The sequence below is a fragment of the Zonotrichia leucophrys genome, chromosome 20 (genome assembly GCF_028769735.1).
Source record: "Zonotrichia leucophrys gambelii isolate GWCS_2022_RI chromosome 20, RI_Zleu_2.0, whole genome shotgun sequence".
NCBI lineage: Eukaryota > Metazoa > Chordata > Aves > Passeriformes > Passerellidae > Zonotrichia > Zonotrichia leucophrys.
In genome coordinates this window covers 14,890,242-14,911,454 of record NC_088189.1, presented here as the reverse complement: position 1 = coordinate 14,911,454, position 21,213 = coordinate 14,890,242, and the positions used below count along the sequence as shown (strand labels likewise).

Sequence of the window (21,213 nt, the reverse complement as noted above, 5' to 3'; positions counted from 1 at the left end):
AATTCCAGCCCAGTGTGACACCAGCCCTCCCAGTGCCCCTGCTCATCCCTTTGGACTGGGCTGCTGCTTTAACCATCTCCCTCTTCCTCTCTCCTTCCCAAGTTTTTAGACAAGCCAGAGGACGTTTTGCTGAAGCACCAGGCAAGCATCAATGAGCTGAAGCGGACCCTGAAGGAGCCCAACAGCAAACTGGTTCACAGGGACCGGGACAGGAGGCTGCCTTCCTCACCTGCCTCTTCCTCACCCAAGCACGAGGATGAAACACCAAAAGGAACCCCTGAAAAGGCCACTGAGGTTTGTTCTGCTGCTTCTCTTCCAGAGACGATCAGGATCTGTTGGGGAGCAGTCCTTCAGCTCCTGTGCTGCCCTGTGCATGCTGGGGACAGGGGTGTTGTTTCTATGTTTTTGAACCATTTTTACTGCTGGTGGGGAATCTCCCTGGGCACTGCAGAAGACTGAGCAGCCCTTGTCTGGAGGGGTTTTGGGGCTACCAGAGAGGTGGGCTGTGGCTCTGGTGGCGCATGGGGTGGGGTTTTGCACACTCTTCTCAGGAGCAGCCTGTGGGGCAGGGCCAGTGCAGCTCCTGCCCAGGGGTGTCTCCAGCAGGGCAGGACCAGGCTGCGGTGCAGGGGTGCCCTGTGGTGCTCTCAGCAGTGGAACCTGGGTGGTGGGAAGAGGTGGAAGATGAGTGGTGCCGTGCTGGATCCCACAGCCACATCCTCCCTTCTGGGCATTGTGCACACTGGCTTTGCACTGGGACCAGGGGGGCAACAGGAGAGTGCTGGAGTGGGGTGCCAGGACAGAGCCCCCGTACTGGAGGGGTGTGGATGTGGCACAGCTGGGCTCTGTGGGTCCCTGCTGGGCTCAGTGCAGGCAGCATGTGACAGGAGTGTCCCCCTGCCAGCCTGGATGCCCTGTCCCTGCCAGGGACCTTCCCTGCCTGCTGTCCCTTGGTGTGTGCTGTGCCCGCAGCAGGGGACGTGGCTCCGGGAGGGTGGGTGCCACCTGGGGCTGCTCTGCCCTGGCTGCCCCTGCCATGGAGAGGGCACAGGCTCTGTGGGGAGTTTGGGATGTGCCTGTGTTCCCAGTGGGCCCCAGCACTGCCTGGAGATGGGGGCTGCAGGGGGGGCTGTGGCCCCTCACAGTGCTCAGAGGAAGGGGGGCTTTCCCCCACATTGCTTTTACCATGGAATTTATCAGGTGCAGAGATATGAATGGAGCATCTAGAGCTGGCACAGCTGTGACCTCTGTCCATCTATCTCTCCATCCTTCCATCCATTCATCCATCCATCCGCTCACCCACCTGCTCACCCTTTGTTCCTTCATTCCTTCTCAAATTCTCCCTTTCTCTCTCTCTCTCTCTCTCTCTCTCTCTTTGTCTCTGTCTCTCTGTCTCTGTCTCCCTCTCTCTCTCCCCGTGGGTGCTGGGGTTTCCGTGCTGGCACAGACGATGGAAGAGGACACCTTAGAGGATTTTGCATCTGAGCATGGAGCTTCCCTAAGCATGGAGTCTTTCACACAGAAAAGCCTTGTCTCCTCTCCTGAGGTTGTCACCATCCCCTTTCTCTCCCACCTCTCACTCCCACCCTGGGGGTCCCCAGCCTGCCGAGGGGTCTTGTGCCCTCTGAGCAGAGCTGCCCATGGCTGGGTGCCCTTTCTGGTGATAGGCAGGACCCCTCCTTGTTGGTGGGACCTCTCCCCTGGCTGTTCTTGCAGGGCTCTGTGTTCCTGGAGAGAGTTCCCAGTGCTGGAGCCCAGTGCTTAGGGTCCCAAGGCAGGGGTGACCCGATGGCCTGGACACTTGGGTGGCTGCTCCAGCAGCCTCAGGCTGTCCTGGCTGCAGCTGGGGTTCCCTAGGCCCAGGCACCCTGATAAAGGGCACCCTTGGAGCCATGCCTGTGCACATCATGCTCCATCAGTGTGAGGGCTGTGAGCTCCCAGCACCCCCTGTGTGTGGGTTTAGGGGACAGCCAGGAGTGGTGCCTTCACTGAGCAAAAGCAGGCTGGGGTTTGAGCCTTGGTTCTGGCATGGTTGGCCCCAGGGATGTGCAATGCTGGGACACTTGTCCTGCCTGAGCACCCCAGGGGAGGCAGAGGGGTGGGGGACAGGCTGGGCACACTCTTGCTCCATGTGGGTGTCCCTTAGACCATGCAGAGTCACAAGCATGGGCAGGAGCCTGAACCTGGGCTGGCTGAAGCAATCCCCAGGAGGCAGGATGGGGGTCAGGGAGGGCTGGGGCACAGTCTGGGCTTCAGCAAGGATATGGCACCTTCAGCTGAGCAGCAGCATCTCCTGGTCCATGCTGGCACCCTCCCCATTCCAGGATTTGGGAGCTGGAGGACAGAAACAGCAGGTGTGAGGTGCACACACATCTCCTGAGTCAGTCTTGCCCTCGGTGTGCCCAGCCTGAGCTGGGGTGCAGGTGCTGAAGTGCCTCACCAGGGGTTTCTCTCCAGGCATCTGTGACTGAGACTCAGCCCTGACATGTCCCCATGTGTCCCCACAGGCCAGAGCCTGGGGTCTCCCTGAGAGAGTCATGGCCCCGAGGGGGTGATGGCACAAGGACAGCACATCTGCAGAGGCTGGAGCTCTCATCACTGCCAGGAGGTCCCTTGGTGCCCATGGGGTTGGGTGGTCTGTCACTTCCAGCCCTCTGGCCCCACTCCTGCTGGAGGGCAGGAACGCTGGACTGGGCAGTGCCAGGAGCCTCTCCAGCCCCCTGTTTTGTCCAACATCTGATTCCCTCATTTTCCTTGCCTGAGGCTGTGCTTTCCTCTCAGGTGAGCTGGGTGTCCCTCAGAGCAGAGAAGGGCAGCAGGGGCACTGAAGGATGCCCAGGGAAGAAGCCCCCCATGTGCCTCTCCAAGGCTATGGCCCCCCTTGGCAGGAGCAGAGGCTGTCTCTGCTCCCTGCTCTCCTCTTTCCTTTCTGCCTCTTGTGCTGAAGGCCACTGTGGGAATGCCCTTCCCAGTTGCTCCTGTCCCTAGAGCAGGTGCATGGGGAGGGGGGGAGGGCAGGAATGTGAAAGTCACTTATCCCTTGGGAGGTCAGGGCTGGTCTCTGGACAGAGCCTTCCCAGCATCAGCCCTTCAGAGGCAGCTTTGCTGTGGCTCCATCCCCCAGCCCACTGACAGCTCCTCACAAGCTCCTGCTTCCCTGGGGGATGTGCCCCAGGATCCAGGGATTTGCTCCAGGCATCCCCCAGAGCCCTCAGGCTCTGGACACAAAAGGGCTGCCCTGAGCTGTGGGCTGTGGCCAGAGCCCTCCAGAGCAGAGTGTACACCACACCAAGGAGGAGCTGGATGCCCCTTGGGCTGGGCTGTGCTCATCTCAAGAGCCTGAGGAGAGGGAAGAAGCTGGTTTGGGAATAAATCTGCAACTTTGGGGTTTTCCTGACTGGTGAAGACGTCCTGTCATGGATGAAGATGACAGGGGTCAGACTTTTTGATCTACATTTATCTTGGGCCTTAGTTCAGAAGAGGAGCCTGAAGAAAATCATCCCCTTTGCTCAGGGAAGATCTCCTCTGAAGGACTCTGGTTTGCAGCCAGAGAAGAGGGATGAGAGGGCTTTGCTAAGGAGATTTGTACAGGTGCCCACAAGCTGCCCATCCTTGTCCTGGCTGAGAATGGTTTCAGCAGTGGGACAGCAGGGCAGGAGCAGGGGAGAAGCTGCTGCACCCTCAGGAATGTGAGTGCTGTCCTGGCTGAGTGTGGCTGCTGGACAGGAGGGAGCACAGAGGGACGAGGGCCAGGGAGAGCACAGGGACTGAGGGGCAGAGAGCAGCACAGAGGGACTGAGGGGCAGAGAAAGCACAGGGACTGAGGGGCAGAGAGAGCACAGGGACTGAGGGGCAGAGAAAGGACAGGGACTGAGGGGCAGAGAGAGCACAGGGACTGAGGGGCAGAGAGAGCAGCACAGGGACTGAGGGGCAGAGAGAGCACAGGGACTGAGGGGCAGAGAGAGCACAGGGACTGAGGGTCACACAGCAGCACAGGGACTGAGGGCCAGAGAAAGCACAAGGACTGAGGGCCAGGCAGCAGCAGGGCTGCCCAGGGGGCTCCCAGGCAGGGGGGATGGTGCTGCCACGGGTCACACCCACCTGGGAACAGCCCCAGGGCAGGCACTGGTGGGCTCTGTTCCCAGTGCCATGAACTGGGAAGGAACAAAAGCTGCCCTGGAGGCATGAGTGGAGGAAGGGAGCTGGAGAGCAGCTGGCGAGGGGAAGGGGCTGTGGGAGAGGCTCCTGCTGGAGGGGGCTAGGGCTCAGGTTTCCTGCAGCCCCTGCTGCTCACTGGGGCTGCCTGGCCAGGGCAGAGTCCCTGCCAAGGATCCCTCTGGCACCAGAGGAGGAGGGTACCCTTGATCCCATCCCTCTGGATGCCCTGGCACTGTGAGGAACTGGTACTTTCCTGCCCTCAGGGTGGGGTGCTCTCTTGTGGGGCCCATGGGCTGTACCACAGCACAGCCCCAGGTGCTTCCCTGCAGGCTCCTGGGGGTTTTTGGGAGCAGAGGGAATCTTGGCAGAGCCTGGGGCAGGGGCAGGTTGGGGGCTGCAGTGAGGGCAGGGGCAGGGCCTGCAGCACTGTGCCGAGGGAGCTCTGCTTCCTTTGACACTTGGCAGAGAAAGGAGCAGCTGGGAATGGCATTCTTCTGCTGGGGGCTTTCACTGACTTCTCATTTCCTTGTGGGAGCTCTTCCACTAGTAACTGGTTTTCCTCCTTTCTTTCTCTTCTCTAATATTACCTTCCCTTCCCTCTCTCTGGCTCTGCTCCCCTCTGCCCCCTGTTTCCCTTTCTCCAGTATCAGTCACTAGGTTTGCATTTTGGGTTTGCAACTGCTCCAAACATTCCCCAGTGCCCTGCATGGGGTGAGGCTCAGTTTCCAGCTGTTCCTGGCTGGAGGGGCACGGCCAGGCAGCCCCTCCCTGGGCCTGGAGTGCATCCTGGTGCCCTCGAGGGCCATCCCTGCCCCTGCTGCAGGCTGTGCCATGGGCAGTGCCAGCCCCACGGGGAGCCCCAGCACTGCCCTCCTCATGTGCTGCCAGGGGTGGCTGAGCCGCCGCATGGTGCAGATGTTCTCCTGAAACTCTCATCCCATGAGTTATTTCCTACCTGCTGTTCCAAAAGTGGCTGGATTCTAGCAGTGCTTTGTTCTTGGCCCTCATGAGGCCTTCAGCTGACGTGCAGGATGAGCACATGGATGTACAAGGTGTCCCTGGCAGCAGTGACCTGGTGTCCCCTGCCAGCAGCACAGTGACATTCCCGCTGTGGCCGTGCTGCAGGATGCTCCGTGGCCTTTGCTTGGTCCTGCTGCTGAACCTGTGATCTTTTACACTTCCCAGGGAGCCTTTCTCAGGTGACACTTGCTGAACACTTGTTTTCAGCATGGCTGTGTTCTGAGGAGATGTCCCTGGTGAGCTGGAAAGGAGGGATGGCCTTTTGGGGAATCTGAGCTGCAGCAGCTGGTAGGAAAGGGACAGGGCCTTGCTAATGGCTTGCAGTGGTTTCTTTCCCTGCTTGTGCTCTTGGCACTCTGACAAATTCTTAGGGCACATGCGTGACACTGAGGGTGAAGCTACCCAGAACCCAGGGCCTTGCTTCCAATGAAATCTCACCCCTGGGAGTAGCCAGAGCCAGCTGAAAACAAGGGGGCAGCCAGCTGTGTTCCCCTGCTTCCAGAGAGACCCTGGTGGTGTTCCCGTGTCTGCTGGGAGCTCCACTCCCACTCTGTGCCACCAGCAGGGCCCCAGGTATTGCAGGTGTGTCAGGGGGCCACCACCCAGAGCAGAGCACTGTCCCCTGAGAGGACACTGGCTCGGTCCCCAGTGTGGCAGCAGCCCCTTATTTCAGCCCCTCTCCCCATCAATGAGCGGCTGGGCTCTGTGCAGAGCCTCAACTCTGGCCTTGATAAGAACAATAGTAATAATAATAATAATAATAATAATGATAATAATAATAATAATGACAGTGATGATGATGATGATGATGTAGGCAGCCCCGTGCCAGGCTGAGCAGCTGTGCCAGTCGTGCCAGCAGCACTCGGGGCCGGGTGTCTGATGCGTTTAACTCTTCTTGCTCCAATTGCAATGCAGGGCTCGGAGCACTGGGTATTTATAGAGAGAGAAGCCCCTAGGCTGGAAGCTGTAGCTCTGAGGAAAACTCTGAGAGCCAAGACGGAAGAAGCACGTGCAGGGACCTCGGAGGGGAGCACGAGTGGCAGCCTGACCAAAGTGGTGGTGACGGTAGGGAAAGCCAAGGACGGGGCAGGCCAGGAAGAGCCGGCAGCTGCAGCCTTGGAGACGAGGAAGAGAGCCAAAATGATTGCTAGTCCCGAGGATTTTGAGTCTGTGTGGGAGGATGAGCTCTATGAGAAGGAAAGCAGGGGTGAGTCCAGCCCAGGGGAGGCACATCCACCCGCCAAGAGTGCAGAGGGGGAGCACCAAGAGCCGGGCAGAGGCGCATCCACCAGGGAGCCAGGGCTGCCCAAGCCCTGTCAGCAGCCTGAAGAGAGGCAAAGGACCAAGATTTTGGAGCCAGAGCCTCCCCAGGGAGAAGGTGAGGTGCTCTCCAAGGACCGTGCTTCTGCAGTCTTCAGGAAGCAGGAGGCCAGAGTGGCAGCCACGGCCCCAGAGGTCCTGAAAATTAAAGTGAAGGCTGGTGACGACAGCTCAGAGACTTCTGCAACCCAGAGGATCATCTACTTAGGAGATCCAGAGGGGGAGGAGAAGGACAGTAAAGCACACCTGGTCTTGGACACTGGTGGGTGCCTTGGCTTGGAGGAGAGACCAGAAGCCCCAGTAAACACATCCAGGGAGGGATCCGAGCATGTCACACCTGTGGCAGAAGGGTTCCAAGCCCTCTCCTCAGCAAGTCACCAGCACAGGACAGTGTCTGAAAAACCCACTGGAGCACCAGAGCCACCTGGGATGAGCTGTGATGGGACCAGCCTGGAGGGACATCCCCTCTCAGGGTGGGAAGAGCTGTCCCTGCAGCCAGAGAAAGCACCTGGTGCTGGGGTGCCTGCAGGAGCACCCATGGGAGGTGAAGCCCTGCTGTGTTCCCAGGAGGTGGGACCAGAGGAGATGGAGCTGCAGAGCTCGGTGGGAGGCTTGAAGCCATGTGGCCTGGCAGGGGATGGCCCCAGGGCTGAGGAGCACAGAGGGAGCCCAGAACAGTCCCCAGACATCTGCCCAGCACTGGAGGGGCTCTCGGGAAGGGTTGGAGCAGACAGTGACAGGGAGGAAAGTACCAGAGTGGTTCTTCAGATGGAAGAGATAGAGCCCAAGTCACCTCCATCATCAGCTGGGTCTTGGCAGGGCCACACTCACACCACGGGGCTGGAGGGGGACAAACCCAGTGCTCCTGTCCCTCCGCCCCTTCCCCAGAAACCCAGGCCAGTCCCTGTGGAGCTGTCTCCAGGTACGGAGCCTCCAGGCACAGACCTGTCCCTGGGCACCAGCCCTGCCAGAGAGGTGGCCATGCCCAAGCGTGGGAGCCCCTCTAAGGAGGTGGCATTGCCCATGGGCACTAATCCTGAAGCTGAAGAGCAGTCCCAAGATGTGGGATTTGCCTCATGGAAACCCCATGAGGTGAAAAGTCCTGTTACAGGAGAGCCACCCCAAAACACAGACCCTGCAGCAGAGTCAGTCCAGGTTAGAGACCTGGCCACCAGCGAGGTGGCCCAGGACATGGACACAGCACAGAACAATGTGCCTGCCACTGAAGAGCCAGTGCAAGAAGAGAAGCCCATGATCAAAGAGCTCTTCCAGGGCTCAGGGTCAGGGAAGCCAACCAGAGATGAAGGCTCTGGGATGGAAGAACTGTCCCATGACAAAAGCCTTGGCATGGCTAAGGTGCCCCCCAAGGGAGAAGAAGCAGAACAGCAGACTGAGACAATCTTGAGGGACTTGCCCCTCCCCAATGCAGATCCCAAAGCACAAGAGCCACAGCGGGACTCGGAGTTCAGTGTTGGACAAGATCTGCAGTGTGGGAGCTGGACAGTCCCAGAAAGCACCAGGGACAGTGACCTGGCTCTGGGGCAGCCACCACAGGATGACTCTCCTCCCAGAGCAGCTGCTGATGTCCCTCCCTCCCAGTCCCCTGCAGCAGGATTGTGCCAAGGAAGCGAGGCATCCCAGCTCTCTGCCGTGGTGAATGAAGGCAGGACAGGGCAATCAGGTGGTGAGACACATCCAGCAGGGCCTGGGCTGTCGGTGTGCATGGCTGGGCTGGCAGGAGCTGTGGCCCAGGAGCACGGGGATGCTGCCCTGGCCCCAGGAAGCCAGGAGGACAGCAAGAGCTACAGGGAAACTTCCGTGGCCTCCAAGATCAAGATGTTTGAGCAAGGTGAAGCGGAGCGAAGGGCGGGCCAGGAGGGACAGGAGCACGTGCCTGATGCTGAGACATTGGTGACAGCCACGGGGAAGGCGAATGTGGCACAGGATCTGCCTTGGAGCACCGGCCTCGCCTCACCCTCTGCAGTGGGACCTGTGTCCAGCGTGGGCTCCTTGGTCCTCGGGCAAGGGGCTGGTTCAGGAGGCACCTCCCAGCCTCAGTCCCTGAAGGAAGGAGTCTCTGCCGAGCCCGAGCACGAAGAAGACAGTGCCGAGCTGGCCTCGCCCGACTCCGGCTGTGAGCTCACCCTGGCCGAGGCCGTGGTAACCGCACCGAGCCGTCCGGACGGGCCATTCGTGCGCATGTTCTGTGGCTCTGCCCGTGTCCAGTGGCTCCTCACACTCCATTGACTGGCAGCAGGCGCTTTGCATCCCTGTCCTCTCTGTCTGTGTGTGTGGTCAGGCTTCACTGGCTGCATGCGCAGCCGCTGCCCAGTCGGTTCATCAGCTTTTGTTTTGCGCCCCCCAACATTTTGGCTCCCTGGAGAATGCTGAACCCAGGAGGGGCACCTGAGCTCCGTGGCCGGGAGCAGGACAGGGCGCCGGGGGGTGGCTGGAGCAGCTGGGACTGTCACGGACACGCGGCCCACGCTTCCAGCTTCACCCCTGCATTTCCTACGTTGGTTGATTACCCCTTCTTGCTTAGCTGCCACCCTGCCCTGCCTTCAGCAAGCTGGTGGCCGGCTGATGGAGCAGCTTCCCTCGCTCTCGTGAGCGCCTGAGCAGCTCCTGCAGAGTTCATTTCCTTCCGACTAACCCTTTTCTCTAATCCAGAGCAAATCTCAGCAACCAAGTGGGGAAGAAAAGGATTTATGTGACCCATCAGTAAAATCCAGCCTGAAAGAAGAGAATGTAAAGGCTGCTGTTCCAGTGGTCTCGCAGGTCTCAGTGCTGTTTTGCTAAGTGCTTCTCCCGGCAGTGTGAGCGCTCGCCCCGCGGCCAGGGCTGTGCTGCCCCTCCGCTCCCCTTGCAGGGCTCTCTGTATGTATTGGTCAGACACACCCCCACACGTGTCTGCAGCGTGTTCCCCGGTGCTGCTGGACACCCTGTGTTTCGCCCATACCTCTCAACCTCCCACAGTGCCGAGGGAGGGGTGTGCCGGCAGGCCCGGCCCGCGGGGGATGGCCCTGGCTGTAAGCCTGGAGCAGAGGCCAGGAGGTGGGGTTTCCTCTGGCATCGGTGAGCTTAGAGCTGTTCCTAAGGGACAACTGGGTGTAGATTCCCATGGCTTCATGGCAAAGTGTGGCAATGGGACACGTCCCCTCCGATGGCAGAGTTGAGAGGTATGTCCGTGTCTGGAGAAGAGTGGATGGAGGGAGGTCATCCCTTGGCTCTGGCCGTGCTGTCAATTACACTGACCAGGTCACCCTGAGACCCACCTGAGGCCTCTGGAGGGGCAGGTGGTGTCAGTGGGGCAGACTCACCCCGGGGCAGCTGTTGGGCTGGACCTCCCCCCAGGGTGATGCTTCACAGGATGCTCAGTGGAATTGGCTCATTCCTCCTCAGTGGAATTGGCACCTTCCTTTGCTTCTCCCTCACCGTGCCTGGCTGATGGGCCCTTTCCTTTCAAACTCTTCTCTCTTTCTTTCCCTTGTTTGTTTTTTTTGAGTCACTGACATCCGATAGCCCTTCGTCTGAGCTCTTTTGAATGTCTCCTGTCAGACCCATTGTTTTGCATCCATCTGCTTCCACCGGTGCACTGAAGTGCCTCCAAGCTGGCCGAGCTTGTTTTTTGTCTGACCGAGCCTTTTTGAGATGATTCATTGCCAACAAACTTTTGGCACAATCCAATGGAGTCGCCTTCTCTCCTGCAGCAAAGCCACTGCTGTCAGAAAGGTTTCGGTCTCCATGCTTGAGTTGTGTTTGACTCTACTCTGTGATGTTTGCTGCAGCCTTCCTCCTCCTCCTCCTCCTCCTCGTGCTGCTGCCGTGTCCCGCCGGCGCTGCCCCGCGGTGCTCACGGCCCCGTCTCTCTCTCCACGATTGTGTCTCCCTCAGAGAGCGGGGGCGAGGGAGGGCCCCGAGGAGAGGGTGAAGCCGCCCCGGCACAGGGCCCCCGAGAGCGACACCGGCGACGAGGAGCCCGACCAGGAGAAGGACTCGGTGTTCCTGAAGGACAACCACCTGGCCATCGAGCGCAAGTGCTCCAGCATCACCGTCAGCTCAACCTCCAGCCTGGAGGCGGAGGTGGACTTCACCGTCATCGGGGACTTCCACGGCACGGCCTTCGAGGACATCTCCCGCAGCCTGCCCGAGCTGGACAAGGACAAGAGCGAAACAGAAGATGAAGGCCTGGTTTCCTTGCAGCACACTGACAAAGTAGTTCCCGGACTGGAAGAGGATGTGAAAGGCCGGGATAAGGTCTCCCAGCCCAGCCCAGATGTCTCCCAGGCAGAGGTACACAGGGACACCGTTCACTGAGACCGGCCCGGTGCCATCGTGCCTCTGTGTCCCTCGTGCCCACGTTGTGCTCCCGGCTGGTTTTGGGGAGCATGCTGGCTGCCACCCCCCGTTCCTGCCCGGTGCACGCTGTGTCTGTGTTGCATGGCTCTGTCACGTGCTTGGTGCATCTGCTAACCAGGAGAAGTCACTGTCACCTGTGTCCCTGCGTGTGGCTGTCCCAGCACAGCCCACAGCAGCATGTGCGCCGCAGGGAGGGCACGTGGCACTAACCATGGGAGCTGTCCTCGTGTCCTGCATGAATTCAGTGACCAGTCTGTGTAGTGCAGAGCCATGTGCTGCCCACTAACCTCTCTGGTCATGCTGGGGCTGGGGGGGATTGGCCTTGTGGAACCGCCCTGGAGCTCAAGGAGGGTCACTCTGTGCTGGGAGGGGTCATAGCAGGGCTAACAAAATTGCATGTGCATGTGTGTGGGGCCGAGTGCACTCATGGGGATGGAACAGCATCTCTGTGTGGCCTTGTCTCTGTGCTGGGCAGGGCCATCTCTGGCCCACCCACCTAGGGCAGCCTCCAGCCCTGCAGGTAAGTCCCCAGTGCTGGCCAGAGCTGCTGAGGTTAGTCCAAACCTAAAGCCAGGAAGAAGCTGCAGAATTAGAGGGAGCTGTCTCTGAACCAGCCTGGAAACCCTGGTGTGTGGCTGTGACCATGGGTGATCCACTCCAGGGCTGTTGGCTCAGGAATACTGAGCACTGGTGGAGCATCTCCCATGCAGGAGCCCTTGGCAGCTCCAGTTTCCTGCAGCAGGGCAGTGCTGCCAGCCTGTGTCCATTCCCCCCAGGCTCTGACACCCAGGTGTACCCAGAGCCACCAGGAGCTGGTACAGATCACAAAATGACTGCAGCATAGGCATGAAACTGGTTTGGTGGCTCTCACTTGGCTTTTGAAGAGTAGCTTGTCCTTATCCATGGTGTCTATAAATCTATCCAAAAAATCCCAGGGACAGAGCAGCAGGGCTGATTTGGGATGTGTGGGTCACAGGGCACTGTGGATGGTGCCTGTCTGCCCAGGGCAGCAGCCCAGCCCTGCAGTTTGCCCAGGCAGGACTCAATGTGACACTCACAGAACACTGTGTGTGTGGCACCTGCGAAGGAGCAGGGCAGGGATGCTTTGCCAGGGGCTGCTGCACAAGGAGCACAGAATTCGAGTGGCTGGGCTGGAAGGGACCTTAGAGGTCATCTCTTTCCAGCACCGTGCCATGGACAGAGCACTCAGGGCTGTTGGCATCGTGCCCCAGGCTCTGCTGACTCTCTGCTGTTCCTCCTGCAGCCCTCAGCCCCCAAGGCAGACGCTGTGACTGTGAAGAAGCCCGAAGCAGAAGGCTCCGCTCCCCATCGGGTCAGCGCCACAGACACGGCCCAGGTGACACGGTGGCTCCCCAGAGAGCCTGAGCCCTGACGCTCCCCAAAGCCTCAGCCCACCAAAGCCTGTCCCTGGCAGCAGCTCTGGGAGGGCAGTGGCTTTGTGGGGTGGTTGGGGGCCTCTGCTCACCCTTGGCGTGGTGAAGTCCTCCAAAAATACAAGCTAAAGGGATATTGTCTGAGTGTCCCTGCCCCCACTTGCCATGCTGCTGGGCAGTGCTGGCACACAGGAACATCTCTAGTGGGTGACAGCCACCAGCTGGCTGTAGCTTCACTGCCCTCCCTGGCTTTCTCTGGCAGCAGGATATGGCCACATTGTCCCTGCAAGTGTCACCCACTCCCTGGTGGCACCTCCAGGCTCACCTGGTTTCCTTTGTCCTGGCAGGTGGACGGAGGCACCCCGGGCAGCAGGGACAGCACCACCACCAGCACTGGCCAGGCTGGCACCACAGAGACAGCGCTGGTGACCTCAGTAAGCGGGGCTGGCCCTCGAGGGAGGGGCAGCCACTGTCCCCTGCGGTCCCTCTGCTCCTGTGGGAGTGACCGGGGCCACCTGTGCTGGGGGGACCCTGCCCCGCTGGGGGTGTCTTTGGAGGGTGGCACCTGCCATGTTTGCCCCATGCCAACATGAGCCAACGTGCCATCTGCTCTTCTTACAGGATCACGGCACCAAGGCTGGCAAAGGGGCCGCTCCCACCACAGACCTTCGCTCCCTGTCACCGGTGAGGGGGGACCTGGCCAAGCTGGGAAAGGCAACCCTGTGGGGCTGGAAGTGGGTGGGATTGGCCCCACTGGGCCCCCTGCTGTGTTCCCAGCACTGGCACCCGGCTGATCTGTTGGTGTTGGGAAGGGAAGAAGGATGCTCAGAAGGTTGGGGAGTAAGAAGTCAGGAGGCCCCAAGCTGTGGGGTTCTTCCTATGCCAGATCCATACCTTGAGCATCTGCCTGAGGAGGATAATTCCCAAAAATACCCCAGTCCCTGCTGCATTGGGCTGAGATGCATTTAGCTCTGGGTGTCCTGTGGGGTCACCCAAGGCCACCCACAAAGTCTCCTGACTCCCAGTGGAGGTGGTGGCCACCAACCATCCTGCCCAACACAGCCCTGCCTCTGGAAAGGGATTTCTTACTCCACCCCTTCATTTTGATGGAGTGCAGCCTGGCCAAACACCAGGTGCTGCCCCAGGCTCATCCTTTGTGCTGCAGGGAGAGCAGCCCTGGGGCTGGGGTACCAGTGCATCCTGCCCAGCCTTCCTTCCCAGCCTTCCCAGCTTTTGGCATGCAAAGTGGGATGGACAGAGAGGCAGCCTGAGGACTCTGTGCTAGAGTGGCCCTGAGGGTGGGTAGGGAAGAGCCAAAAGCAGTCATGAGACCCTCTGCAGCTGCTGTGGGCCTGGATACCTGTGGAAACCTCTCCCTGGTCCCCCCAAGCTCTTGGTGCAGTTGGAAGCACAGCTCATTGCCTTTTTCCCTTGCTGTGCTCTCCCCTCCCTGCTGGGCTGAGGGGCTACATCCCAGAGGGAGGTCCTGGCTGGCTGGGGCTGGGCTGGGCTCCCCAGGAGCAGAAGGCTCTGGGATGTCCCCTGAGCACGCTCCAGGATGTCCCCTGACCATGGTGTCCCACTGCTCGTGTCCCGCAGATCTCGGGCGGCTCCGCTGGCAAGGAAGTGCTCACCAGCATATTCAGTGCCACTGCAGAAACGCTCTCCACCTCCACCACCACCCACGTCACCAAGGTGAGAGCAGCTCCAGGGCTTCCTGAAGGCCACTGGAATTAGGGGATGGGTGGATTTATGTTGTGCCAGGTACAGCAGAAAGGGCCCCTCTCCTTCCAGCAAGCCAAGAGCTGAGTGCTGTCCCATGGAATGGCAATCCCACAGAGTGCTGTGTGCCCTGGGTGCTGCCTGTGCCATCCAGCCAGGTGGGACCACAGCAGGCAGGCACAGCCAGGGGTGAGCATTCAGCCAGGGGTGGGAGTGAAGGAGACAAGGCTGCAGCAGAGGGTCTCACCCATGGCTCTTGCATCCCCAGATAAAATACACGCTTTTCTTCCAGGGAACAAGGCACAGGATGGGAGGAAATGGCCTCAAGTTGTACCAGGGGAGGTTTAGATTGGATATTTGAGAAAATTTCTTTACAGAAAGAGTGGCCAGGCACTGGCACAGGCTGCCCAGGGCAGTGGTGTGTGACAGTGTTCACAGGCGTCTTAGGATGAGGGAGAGATGAGGATCTGATTCCATGTTTCAGAAGGCTTGATTTATTATTTTATTATATATATTACATTAAAACTATACTAAAATAATAGAAGAAAGAATTTCATCAGAAGGCTAGCTAAGAATAGAAAAAGAAGGAATGAATAACAAAGGTTTGTGGCTCGGACAGAGAGTCTGAGCCAGCTGACTGTGATTGGCCATTAATTAGAAACAATCACATGAGACCAATCACAGATGCACCTATTGCATTCCACAGCAGCAGATAACCATTGCTTACATTTTGTTCCTGAGGCCTCTCAGCTTCTCAGGAGGAAAAAATCCTAAAGAAAGGATTTTTCATAAAAGATGTCAGTGACAGTGGTGGAGTCCCATCCCTGGAGGAGTTTCAGATGTGTAGCTGTGCCACGTGGGGACATGGTCAGTGGTGGCCTTGGCAGTGCTGGGTGAACAGTTGGGCTTGGTGATCTCAGAGAGCTTTGCCAGCCTCACAGTGATTCTGTGGTTCAATAAGGACAGCAGCAGCTCTGTGGGGGAGCTGAGCTGCAGGAGGGTGCTTGGCACCTGCCCCAGCCCCTCTCCTTCCCCTGGGGCTGCTCTGTGCCTCCCTCCTCCCTGAGCCAGGGGCAGTGGGAGCTCTGCTGGATTACAGGGCACTTCTGAGGGGATGCTGGTGCTGTTCCTGCTCCTGTGGCAGAGTTCCCTCCCCTGCCTGGAGCTGGCTGCTGGGGCAGGGCTGAGAGCTCTCCTCTCCTCACGCAGACTGTGAAAGGAGGGTTCTCCGAGACCCGGATAGAGAAGCGCATCATCATCACGGGCGATGAAGATGTGGACCAGGACCAGGTAGGAGCAGGATGCTCTGCCTTTGCCCACTTCTGGCTGTCCCTGGATGCAGCACTGCATGTTTCTGCTTCTGCCTGAACCTGTTTACTGCTTTTGGCCAAAACCTGACCGCCAAGACCCCAGACCTGTCCAGCAGGGCGGGTTCCCACGGGTGCAGTGACCCTTGGGCCATCTCCCACCACGAAGTTGTGGCAAAGGCCACATCCCAGTGCAGAACAGAGTGATGGCATCCACTTTTTTACAGTCATAAACACATTTCTGTGTGTTCTTTCTCTGTTGAAATACTCCAAAGTGACCCAGGTCACCTCTCTCTTCCAGCACAATCTCACTACAGATTGAGCCTCCAGGTGACGGTGCCTCAGTGTCAGAGGACAAAAGTGACACACTTTTGGGATGAAATCACAAAGACTGACACAAGTCTTTAGGTCCACAAGGTCACTTCCCTGTGGCCTCACAGGGATTCATTACTTAAGAAAAAGAAATAAAGAGATAAAGTAATTAAAAGGCTCTGAAATAATTTTTAGAATTATAATAATGAATTTGATAATTGCTGTAGATTCTTCTAGTGTTTTCCTCTGCCCAGGTTTCAGTAGCACATCTGTACAGAAAAACAGCAGAGAAAGGCAGCTCGTGGGGGCTCCGAGTCATGGATGAATTCCCAATCATGCTGGATTCCCATGCTGGGCTTCAGCCTCTTCTGCCCATCTGCTGTGGGTTCAGCTCTGAACCCCTGCATTCCTGTCCTCCTGGAATCCCACTCTGCTCCCTGGAATGCTGCTCAGCTGCTTTCTGGCTGCAGTCAGGGTGCCTGATTGCAGGAGAGGGAGGATAAATGCTCTCTCTCACCCTTCTGCTTTCCAGGCACTGGCTTTAGCAATCAAAGAGGCAAAACTCCAGCACCCTGACATGCTGGTAACCAAAGCTGTGGTGTACAGAGAAACAGAGCCCTCTCCAGAGGAAAGGGACAAGAAATCTCAGGTAGGTGGAGAAGCTGCCAGGTGTGATTTACACCTGCTGGTAATGGCGGTGTCACAGGTCACGGTCTCTGGTCCCCACAGAGGGTGGCATGGTGGCTCTGGGCTCAGCCACCTGGTTGTGGTCAGGAAGCTGTGGATGTCACCCTGCTGTCCTGCTCAGCACAGGGCTCAGAGGCATTTGATGTAAAAAGGAAAGGACCTGCTCATCCCCCTGAGGTGGGAAGGGAATGAGGGATCTCAGGTTTTTGGGTAGGCTAAGGCACTTGGCTACAGGTTATGCAAAGCCAAAGTATCAGAACAATGTTGGCAGAAATTATGTTTGCTTTACAAAAACCGTACAGGCTTTCAGTCCCACTCAGATCTCCAGGTTTAGTTTTTATACACACACAGGTGTAGGAAGCAGCACACAAGGTTTGCACCTCCCTGCAGACACCCCAAAGCTGTCACAGTCCCAGACACTTCTCTAGGGCTTGGGGAGTCCTGCCCCACCCTGAACCCCCTCTTTGACCCCATTGCCCCTGCCAGCCTGGAGATGCAGCTCCCCTGGGCTGGCACAGCCACCAGAGCCCTGTGTGGGAGCACTGGGGACTGAGGTGCAGAGGAGAGGGAACAGTTCTGGGGGCTCTGGCAGAGCCAGGCTGCAGGTGCCTTTGGAGAGGCTCCTCAGAACTGGGGTTTTCCATTTCTTTATCATATGAAGGTTCTGATTGGCAGCTTTTAAGCCTGGAAAAGTGACCAGCAGTGCAGCTGGGGAGGCCATGAGAGGCTGGTGGAGCTGCCTCACCCTGTCCCACAGTACAAAGGAATCCAGACATTCCTGCATCCCATAGGATCCACCCAGTTTTAGCTGAATGGCTTAAAGTGAGGGAGTGACAGCTGCCCTCATGTCCTTCCTGCACCAGCACCAGCCCAGTGCCTGAATTCCTGCTAATTACCAAAGCTCCTGCTAATTAAATGCAAACCGTGGCCCCAAGTGTTTGCAAAGTTTCTATCCAGTGCCCTCATGCAGAGAGGAGCCTCCATGGACTGGCACTCCATGACTTGGTCCTTTCCATCTGCCTTGCACAGGAATCTTGACCAACATGTTCCTGGAAGCCAACATCTGTATTCCAACCTGGAGAACAGGGGAGAAGGAGCCTTCATGCTGGATTTATCAGCAAGACATAGACATCCTGGCTGCAATGTTCATGGCAAGAGACAAAAATTTTTAAAAAAGGAATAGCAAATATATTATATATATATATACATACATACATATATATATATATATATATATATATAAACAGGAAACAAAATGCATCCTTGCACTGCTGCTATATGCTGGAAACGAATAGCAAACAACACCACCAACAAACAAAGCCAACCCTCTGCAGATAAATTGAAGAATTTCCTGGATTGGTGATCAAATCAGATTTAAAAAGTCATAATAATAACAATAATCTTGGTAACAATACAATAAGCCACCATCTTGCATGTTACATGAAAGGACACACAATCATGAGTTCATTTGTTGCACACTGAATGAAAAGGAAAACTGCTTTGCAACAAAGCAAGTAAGCAAACTGAAGTAAAAAACCACAAGCAGAAGCAAAACCATTCCCCACCTCTGGAAAGAAGAGAGAAAAACATTCAAGTTATGACCTTAGAGTTATTTTCCAATTCACAAGTGTCGTTTCGCCCTTCTCCTCATTCCATGCTGGTTTTTTGCATTTTTTGGGGGTTCTGTTAACTCTTCCCCTTCCCTTCCTTATCTTCTCTGTGCACTTGTCCAACCTCTTGTTCTCTGAAGGTATTTAGGAATGGGTTTCATTTCAAACAAAGCAAATGATATGTACATGGTTTCTCATCTCTAACGAGCAGCCTGTGGGGTTTCATATGGATGTGCATTTCAGTTCTGTATATTATTCTATATAACAGAGGGGGAGGGAGGGAACAATGCTGAAATAATTCAACAGTGCTGGTACAGACGATGCCAACATTTTTAAATGGTTAACTCTTGGATTGACTGTGGTTGGTGTACTTGGAGACTCTTAGATCACCCGTGGGACTGTGAGTCCTGCAGGAAGGAATGGGAAAGGTTTTGGCTGCTGCTGGCTGGGGGGGAAGGGGAGAGGGACAGGGACAGGAGTGTCCTAATGGTGATGTGCAGTGTGTGGTGGTGAGGTTTGGAGGGGCAGCGTCACCTGGAGGGGCAGGGAAGGCTCCAGCTCCAACAGCAGGAGGGGCTCCCAGCCCCAGAGCACGGGCTCAGCTGGGAGCGAGGGGGGAGCTGCAGGGCTCGGGGCTCCCCTGCAGGAGCCCTGCCCCTGCGTGGGGTGGGTTTGCTTTGTTTCTGGATCCCAATAATGGACGTACTTGAGTTTTGTAGTAGGGTCAGAGGCGGAGGGGCTGCTTGTGCCCTGCCTCCCCCACTGCCAGGGGTGTGATGGCAAAGGGCTGGGGACAGCGCTGGCAGTGCTGCCCTGTCTGCCATGGGATGGGCAGTGCAGGGAGCGTGCTGTGCCCATCCCTGCAGTGCCCCCAGCCTCCCAGGCTGGATGGGGGAGCCCAGGAGGTGTCAGTGGAGCTGCTCCCAGCTCAGCCTTCAGCCGAGGCTCCTCCAGGGCTGCCTTTGGAAGGGGACCGTGGGCCAAGCCCAGGGCCCCGAACACTGTGAACAGGCAGTTCAGGTAGGCTCCCAACCAAAACCAGAAAGGAAAGGAAAGAAATGGGTTTCCTTCTTGGAATTGTGTCTAGCTCCTACAGAAGCAGAAGGGCCCATGATTCTGCACCATTTTGCCTTTAGTCTCCCACCCCTGACACAGGCTGTGCCCAGGACCGGGTGTGCTGTGCCAGGCCCTGCCAGGGCTCGCAGGATGCCCGAGCAGGAGCTCCAGAGCCACGAGGATGCCGCGGGCAGCCCCTGCTCCCACCTGCACTGCCCAGCAGGGAGCTGCTCCCTGGCAGCTGCTCCCCAGTGACTCTGTTCTCTGGCAGAGAGGCGTGGAAGGCAGGAGCACAGGGCTGCTGCCAGTGCCAGTGCCCGTGCCCAGGTGCCAGCCACGCACCTCCAGGGAGCACAGCCCCAGCCTCACAGCACTTAGGGCAGCTGCAAAGAGGCTCCTTTTGTGCCCTTTGTTTCCCCAATGCACCCAAGCCAGCCGTGCCCAGCAGAGGCACTGCCAGGGGTGGTGGAGGGTGTTCACCATGGCACAGTTCAGGGTCAGAGCCCGCCTGGCTGGGGCACCTCCACAGCCCACCCGAGGCTGCTGTGAGCCTGCAGAGTTGCTCTCAGCGTGGTGCCCAGCCCGGGAAGTGAAGGCTGCCCTGGGATTGAGCAGCTTTACAGAGTGGGGCTCCCTGTGCTTGGGCTGCTGCGAGTTCTGTTTGCAGTGAGCAGCCCCTGGCTCCCGCAGCGTGTTCATGGGTGGCACTGTCAAAACTTTTTTTTTCCTTAAAAAAAAAGAAAAAAAGGAAAGAAAAAAGCTCACTGCTTGTTTTCTTGGCAAGGTGTGGCTTACTGCTGCTCAGCCCCAGCCTGCCCATCACCACACTGTTTCAGATAGCTGGCCACTGCTTGTTTTCTTCCAGGGGCCTTTTCTGTGGAAAGGGGTGGGAGACATGAGTGCCTGTTTTTACCCAATCCCACAAATTCATTCTGAACCTGGCCTGCGATTGCATGAGTAATAATAACAGTAACAATAATAATAATAATAATAATATTTATTTTTCTTTGAGAAGCACCTTACCAACCAACTGCAACGCTCTGTTGTTCCTTCACTAACTCTCCTTTTCTCTTCCCTTGTTCTCCCTCTCCCCCTTTGGTCATACTCCTTTTCAGTGCTCGGTGGTGTATGCGTGTGTGCTCACTGTTCTTGTATTCAATAAAAGTGAAATAAATGTGTTTGATGCTAAATCACCCAGGGGCCTCAGTGGACTCTTTCCTTACTGAGAGGATGGAGAAGGGAAGGGAGAACCTTGCAATGGGAGCGCTGCACATGGAAATACCAGGCTTTGTGTAAAAAGAAGATCATAGAAATCACAGAATCCCAGAATGGCTTGGGCTGGAAGGGAATATTAACCTCATCCTGTTCCATCCCCTGCCATGGACAGGGACACCTTTGACTAGACCAGGATGCCCCATCCAGCCTGGCCTTGGGCACTGCCAGGGATCCAGGGGCAGCCGCAGCTGCTCTGGGCACCCTGTGCCAGGGCCTGCCCACCCTCCCAGGGAACAATTCCTGCCTAATATCCCATCCAGCCCTGCCCTCTGGCACTGGGAAGCCATTCCCCCTTGTCCCCAGCCACTCTCCAGCTCTCCTGGAGCCCCTGCAGGCCCTGCAAGGGGCTCTGAGCTCTCCTGGAGCCTCCTCCAGGTGAGCACCCCCAGCCTGTCCCAGAGCAGAGGGGCTCCAGCCCTCGGAGCATCTCCACGGCCACCTCCGGACTCCCAACATCTCCCCACCCGTCCGGAGCTGCAGAGCGCAGAGCGGGCGCAGTTCTCAGGTGGGCTCTCAGCGCCCCAAGGGCAGATGAAGATGTTGCCAGGTCGGGAACTGCGGCTGCCGGAGCCGGGAGCGGCTTCGTGCCAGTGCTGAGCCTGGGACACAGCGCGGGCAGCGAAGGTGCTTGTGAGAGTGCCCGGGGTGCGGGGAGGGCTGGAACTGCCCCTCTCTGGGGACCCCGAGCCCGTCTGCTGTCCTGGGAGGGAGGATGTGGTGCTGGGACAGGGTCTGTGTGTCACAGTGAGGGTCCCGTGTGTCTGTCCGGGGGGCCCTCTCGATCCATCAGTCCCAGGCACAGCTCTTGTCCGTCTGTCCCGCTGGGGGCTGGAAGCGCGGGGGCCCAGGGGGATGGCAGGAGGCAGCTGAGGGGACTGCGGGCCGGATTTGGGGACAATGGCTCAGCGGGGAGCAGCCGCCAGCCACGGAGAGGCTGAGGGGAGCAGCGCCGGGCCGGGGCTGGGGATGGGAACAGGGAGCGAGCCAGGGATG

General features: G+C 57.7%; 1 protein-coding gene across 13 annotated transcripts in view; it reads left to right on the top strand.

Annotated features, from left to right (window-relative positions):
* The window catches only part of EPB41L1 (erythrocyte membrane protein band 4.1 like 1), a 63,346-nt gene extending 43,208 nt beyond the window's left edge, over positions 1 to 20,138 (top strand). For 4 of the 13 annotated variants that reach the window (XM_064729679.1, XM_064729675.1, XM_064729676.1 and 1 more), the window contains 12 exons: positions 103 to 294; positions 1,448 to 1,546; positions 6,094 to 8,658; positions 9,169 to 9,276; positions 10,393 to 10,791; positions 12,122 to 12,214; positions 12,599 to 12,685; positions 12,873 to 12,935; positions 13,851 to 13,946; positions 15,183 to 15,263; positions 16,125 to 16,241; positions 17,309 to 20,138. In XM_064729679.1, the coding sequence (XP_064585749.1) occupies positions 103 to 294; positions 1,448 to 1,546; positions 6,094 to 8,658; positions 9,169 to 9,276; positions 10,393 to 10,791; positions 12,122 to 12,214; positions 12,599 to 12,685; positions 12,873 to 12,935; positions 13,851 to 13,946; positions 15,183 to 15,263; positions 16,125 to 16,241; positions 17,309 to 17,317 (3,909 nt within the window). In that variant the 3' untranslated portion in view covers positions 17,318 to 20,138. The remainder of the gene's footprint in view (positions 1 to 102; positions 295 to 1,447; positions 1,547 to 6,093; positions 8,659 to 9,168; positions 9,277 to 10,392; positions 10,792 to 12,121; positions 12,215 to 12,598; positions 12,686 to 12,872; positions 12,936 to 13,850; positions 13,947 to 15,182; positions 15,264 to 16,124; positions 16,242 to 17,308) is intronic. The other 9 variants (XM_064729684.1, XM_064729683.1, XM_064729678.1 and 6 more) reach the window with 8 other exon arrangements.
* Positions 20,139 to 21,213: the final 1,075 nt, after the last annotated feature.